Raw genomic sequence first — 6,000 nt, forward strand, 5'->3', positions numbered from 1 at the left:
TGATGCTATTTTTATGGGATAGTGGAATGAGAATAATGTCCGAAATTTGATTCGGGTGTTGAGATGTTTTTATTTAGTCTCGGGTCTAAATCTTAACCTTTCTAAATCTATTCTATATGGCGTGGGGTTTGGTAGGTCTGAAATCACCAATCTCGCTTCTTTTACAGGCAGCTCGGCTGGATCTTTTCCGTTTGTGTATCTTGGTGTTCCGGTTGGCGAATCTATTGTGCGTGTTAAAGGATGGCAAATAATTATAGATCGCTTCAAGAAGAGATTGACGTCTTGGAAAGCTAGATTGTTATCTATTGGTGGTCGTTTAACTCTTGTTAAGTCAGTCCTGGGTAGCCTTGGTATTTGTTACTTATATATTTTTAGGCCTCCTGTTGCTGTCTTGCAGGTTTTGGAGAATATGAGGGCTCGTTTTTTTTTTTGGGGTATGGAAGAGGGTCAAAAATGTATTCATTGGGTTAAGTGGAATTTGACGTTAAACTCTTTTGACCAGGGTGTTTTGGGTATTGGTAGTTTAGATGCTTTTAATCTAGGTCTTTTATATAAATGGAAATAGAGATTCTTTAACGAGCCTGAAGCCTTATGGGTGAAAGTTTTAAAGTTTTTTTATGGTGAAGGGGGAGGTTTTTCTGGGGGCTCGAGAATACAAAGTGATGTTGGTGTTTGGCAAAAAATTGTTGGGACTATTAATCATCTTCATGAGAGTGGTTTACTGCCTTCGAATGCCATGGCTAGAGTGATCGGTAATGGAGCTACTATTCGGTTTTGGCACGATGTTTGGTGCTTGGATGTTCATATTATGGTGCAATTCGGAAGATTGTTTGCACTAGCTTCTAATCAAAATTCTTTAGTTAGAGACTATTTGGTCGCCGGCGGGTTGGGTTTTTGCTTGGCGTCGTGATATTAGAGGAGGGGTTGAACAGGGGCAGCTTGCGAGTTTGATGTCTTTGTTGGATGACTTTCAGCTTGGCACGGAGTCAGACAAATGGGTTTGGAATCTTGATAATTCGGGGTGCTTTTCGGTTAAATCGTCTAGGAATTGGATCGATGATTCAAGACTTCCGTCGGGTTCCTTGCCCACTAGATGGAATCGCTCAGTTCCTATTAAAATAAATGTTTTTATTTGGCGTTTATTGATGGATAGAGGGGTGGATCTTGACTCGATTTTGTGTCCATTGTATAACAATGCTACTGAAGAGGTGTTGCACTTGTTTATTCAGTGCACAATTGCAACTCAAATTTGGAGGCGGGTTAGTCGATGGCTTGATTTGGATATCCTTGTTTTCTCACCATGAGAGACATGATGGACTGGATTGATGTGAGACCTAATGTTAGACAACAACGGTTGATTGTTGACTCGGTTTTTTCAGTGGTCATTTAGGTGCTTTGGACGTTCCGTAATGGGATTTTGTTTAGTAGTAATAAGCCTAGAAAAGATAGGATTTTTGATTCCATTGTTGATATTTCGTTTCGTTGGTTCTCGTCTCGTAACTCTAAGGCTAGGATTAATTGGAGTTTGTGGCTTCAAAATCCTACTCAGTCTTAATGATCTATACTCCTAGCATCTTGTTAGTTTTGTCTTAATATATTTGTTTGCTGCCGTTCAAAAAAAAATATAAATATGATCTTATATGTTCTTTTATACACATAAATAATGTCTTTTATATGTATAATGTTTTTATTTGTAAAATACATGAATACGTATATATAATACACTTATATATGATGTGTTTATTTGTAAAAATATATAGTCAAGTGATAAGATACATATAAATATATATATTTTTATACGTATAAATGGGTTTTTATATTTAAAGTGTACATATAAATATGGTAAAGATGTTTAATTTTTAAACACGTTTAAATATGTTTACATATAGTTTTTTATATGTAGAAATATGTTTAAAAACATTTTTTTTAAAAAAAATTGTTTGACAAATATTAGATGTTGCTCTTCTTCGGATTTGTAGTTCTAAAAAAGATAAAGAGGATGTTTGTTTTAACTTTTAAAATCATTTTTACTTGTATCTTTTTAAAAAAGTCAAAAAGATGTTTGTTCAAGTGAAAATGACTTTTGGAAATGACTTTTTCAACAAAGTAAATTGAGCCTTTTTGAAAAGTCATGATTATGTGACTTTTCTCAACTTTTCAACAATAAAAATATTAAATTACCAATATACCCCCATCTATCTTAATCAATTATTCATTCACAACATATGATTCCCTACTCTCTCGTAAAAGTTAACCCAAACACTTTAACTTTTGACTTTTTTCCTTCAAAAGCAAATTCAAACACATTTTAAAAAACAACTTTTGTAAAAGTCCTTTTACAAAAAGGAGTTTTGCTCCACAAAAACTAAGCCAAACACCCTCAAAATAAATAAAGATGGCGAGTTCTTATTTATTTATTTTTTTTCTGATTTTCTTTCTGAAAATTTTAAATTGCTGATTTTCTTTCTTATTCTCTTTATGAGATCTGTGTTCTCATGTTTGCAATTTGCGTATTATGAGTAGTTTTCTTTGCCAAGGTTAAATTGGTGGAGCCAAATTCTATTAAGACAAAATTGCAAAAATGGTCCCTGTGGTATGTATTTTTTTTTGGGTTTTAGTCCAAACCTCGACTTTTTTGGTTTCGTGGTCCTTTTGAGCTAGTTTTGTTGTGTTTTTAGTACCTCTGAATAGTGAAATGACTGTAATACCCTTAGGGTATTTATTTTTCATTTTTCTTTCATTTCTTCTTAAATCTATTACTAATTTATTTATTTTAGTAATTAAAAAAAATAAGAAGGACCCACCTTCTCTGTGTGTGTGTGTGTGTCGTCTTCTTCCTAAAAAGAACACATACTGTTGAAATTGGTTTTGTAATTCAAGAACTCAAGACCAAAAACATCAGATGCACACCTATACTTGTTTTTGAAATCGATTTTGTATTTCATTTATGAAACCGATTTTGTATTTCGTTTCTGGAACTTGATTTCAAAAATTAAACACACACACAAACAAATTAGTTTTGGGGGATGAACTTGTATGCACAAATCTATTTCCATAATCGATTTTTGTTTCAAAATGATTTGAGGAACAAATGATTCATATTCGATATTGTTCCACCTATTACTTGTGATTTCATTGCCCTTGACCCAGTCACCACCACCAACTGCACTCTGTGTTTCCCCCCACCCACCACTGCTGGCAATTCGTAGCCACCACTGAACGCCTTCGTTCTCCATTTCCACTGGCATGTAACAGATCTGCAACATCAGGAGGAGCAATGATAGCCGATTACTGTAACTGGTGTTTACACCTCTTAAACCACTATCGCTCCAAAAGTGGTGAACGGAACCCTCGCCGATGCCGATCGGAGATCCAAATTGTGAAATTCGCAATGGAGATTCTCAGGGAGGAACTTCGAGCTGTGGAGGTGAGTGGTGGGGTAGATATTGAGAGAAGAGAACACACTACATACATCTTCATCCACATTGATTGAAGGAGGAAGAGAGCTTGCTATCTGATCCCGATCGTACCCCGACAAAACACCGGAATCGGTGAGAACCCCCGACGAAAATGACTGAAAAGTACCTTTGTTCTTGAGGAAGAAGACGAAGAGGAAGAGTTACTCCTTATTTCTTGGTTTTTTCTTAAACAACACACACTCCAGATTTGTTCTTGAGGAAGAAGACGATCAGAGAGAGAGAGAGAGAGAGAGAGAGAGAGAGAGAGAGAGAGAGAGAGAGAGAGAGAGAGAGAGAGAGAGAGAGAGAGAGAGAGAGAGAGGTGGACCCAATGTTTATTAATAATAAAACATTAAATTAAATAGAAAAAATATAAAAAAAAATACAAGAAGGGCATTTTAGTCTTTTAAGTTTTTTGAGGGACCAAAACCACAATCAAACTAGGTCAAAAGGACTATCAATCCAAAAAAATTGTGATTTTGACTAAAACCCTAAAAAAGTGCATACAGACCAATTTTGCAATTTTGTCTTCTATTAATTAATTCGTATGCTAGTTAACGAAATTGTTTAATAAATTCATGCGGAATGAGTTTGCATTCTTAAACCTTATTCATGGTTTTGGTTAGCTTAAACAGACGCATCCACAAAATCAACAATTCGCACATTCCGACACTTACCTGGAAAATAACTTTGAGACGAGAGTGGTCTTCCAAAGGCATGCAAGCAGCAAGCCACCTGTTTGAACGCCGGTTCTTTCTAGCATTTCGTCGAGCACTTTCCATCTCTTGTTCCTCCCAACACCTCCTCAGTCCTACAACTCTTAGATTCTCTACTCAAGTGACAGATGTCTCAGAATCTATCAAGGAAGAAGAAATCAGATACAGTGCACGAACAATTGGTGGTGAGGAATCAACCAGAGAGGATAAAGAAGAAGCTCCCAGAAGCTTATGTGGGAGGATTGAGAAGCTAGAAAGAGGAGATCCTGTCGGGTCCGCATTCCAAAGCTGGATGGGAGACGGGTTTCCAATTCACAGAGGCGATATTTTTCACACAATCAATCGTTTACGCAAGCGTAAATTCAATAAGCGTGCCCTCGAGGTAATGCATACAAGGTGTTCGTGTAAATGCCTGACACAATTCCCTAAATTTTTAGTTTATTTTCCTCCTGTTATCTCGCACCTAAGGATGTATCTGTGACAGTTTAAGCGTATTAATCCGTTGCAGGTGATGGAATGGGTGATTAGGGAAAGACCCTACATGCCAAAACAACTGGATTACTCATTTCTTCTAGAATTCACCGCTAAGCTTCATGGGATACCACAAGGTGAAAAGCTCTTTTCTCATATCCCTTCAGAGTTCCAAGACGAATTACTCTACAACAATCTTGTGATGGTTTGCTTAGATAAAGGTATGATAAGATTATCATTAGCTTACATGAAAAAAATGAGGGAACTCGGTCACTCCATCTCTTACATGGTCTTCAACCGCTTAATAATCCTCCATTCCTCCCCTTCCCGAAGAAAATCCATCCCCAAAATCCTCACCCAAATGAAAGCCGATAAAGTCTCCCGCCATGTCTCCACTTACAACATCCTTTTGAAAATGGAAGCCAATCAACACAACATCCATGGTTTAAATAAGGTGTTTGATGACATGAATCATGCAAATGTTGAACCAAATGAGATTACTTTCTGCATAATCGCCACTGCACATGCTGTAGCTAGGCTATACACCGCTTGTGAAACTTACATTGAAGAAATCGAAAAGTCAATGACTGGAAAAAACTGGTCAACATTAGATATACTGGTTATACTCTACGGGTATTTGAAAAAATCAAAGGATTTAGAAAGAACTTGGAGAATCATACAAGAACAACCCCGTGTTAAATCAAAAAGCTACGTGTTGGCGATTGAAGCTTTTGGGAGGATTGGAGATGTGAATCGAGGTGAAGAAATTTGGTCAGAGATGAAGTCAAATTACGAGATGAAATCAACCGAGATGTTTAATTGTTTGATATCTGTGTATTGTAGACGAGGGTGTATTAGTAAAGCGACAGGGTTGTATAGGGAAATGGAGACGTATGGATGCAAAGCAAACTCGATTACTTTCAGGCATCTTGTTGTGGGTTGTTTGAAAGCGGGGTTGAAGAAGGAAGCTTTGAAGACGATGGAGTTGGGGATGGGTGTGATGACGAGTAGCAGTGTGAAAAGGTCGACGCCATGGATGGAAACGGGGTATGAAATGTTGGAGGTTTTTGCAGAGATTGGTGATGTGGAGAATGCAGAGAAGGTGTTTGATGAATTGACGAAAGGGAATTATGCCAAATATACTTTTGTTTATAATGCTTTGATTAAGTGTTATGTGAAGGCTAAAGTTTGTGATTCAAATCTTTTGAAACGGATGATTCTTGGTGGGTCTAGGCCGGATTCTGAGACGTATAGTCTTTTGAAGGTTCTTGAACAGTTTAGGAGATAGTTTTTTTTTGTTGTACTTTTGGTTTTTATATTGCTTAAATCTTTATATAAATCAGAGGTGTTCTTGA

The 6,000-nt window shown here is 36.8% G+C and overlaps 1 protein-coding gene across 1 annotated transcript; it reads left to right on the plus strand.

Moving 5' to 3' along the window:
• Positions 1 to 4,022: 4,022 nt before the first annotated feature.
• Positions 4,023 to 6,000, plus strand: LOC111902214 (pentatricopeptide repeat-containing protein At1g07590, mitochondrial). The gene is made up of 2 exons (XM_023898067.3): positions 4,023 to 4,556; positions 4,683 to 6,000. The coding sequence occupies exons 1-2, from the start codon at positions 4,071 to 4,073 to the stop codon at positions 5,931 to 5,933; spliced, it is 1,737 nt and encodes a 578-aa protein (XP_023753835.1). The 5' UTR covers positions 4,023 to 4,070; the 3' UTR covers positions 5,934 to 6,000.

This window comes from Lactuca sativa, chromosome 9 (genome assembly GCF_002870075.4).
Source record: "Lactuca sativa cultivar Salinas chromosome 9, Lsat_Salinas_v11, whole genome shotgun sequence".
Taxonomy (NCBI): Eukaryota; Viridiplantae; Streptophyta; class Magnoliopsida; order Asterales; family Asteraceae; genus Lactuca; species Lactuca sativa.

Bases quoted from the DNA above. Each gene is read 5' to 3' on its own strand.
- LOC111902214 (XM_023898067.3), top strand. From the start codon at position 4,071: ATGGTTTTGGTTAGCTTAAACAGACGCATCCACAAAATCAACAATTCG. The intron at 4,557-4,682 runs GTAATGCATACA...AATCCGTTGCAG, and splicing joins TCAATAAGCGTGCCCTCGAG to GTGATGGAATGGGTGATTAG.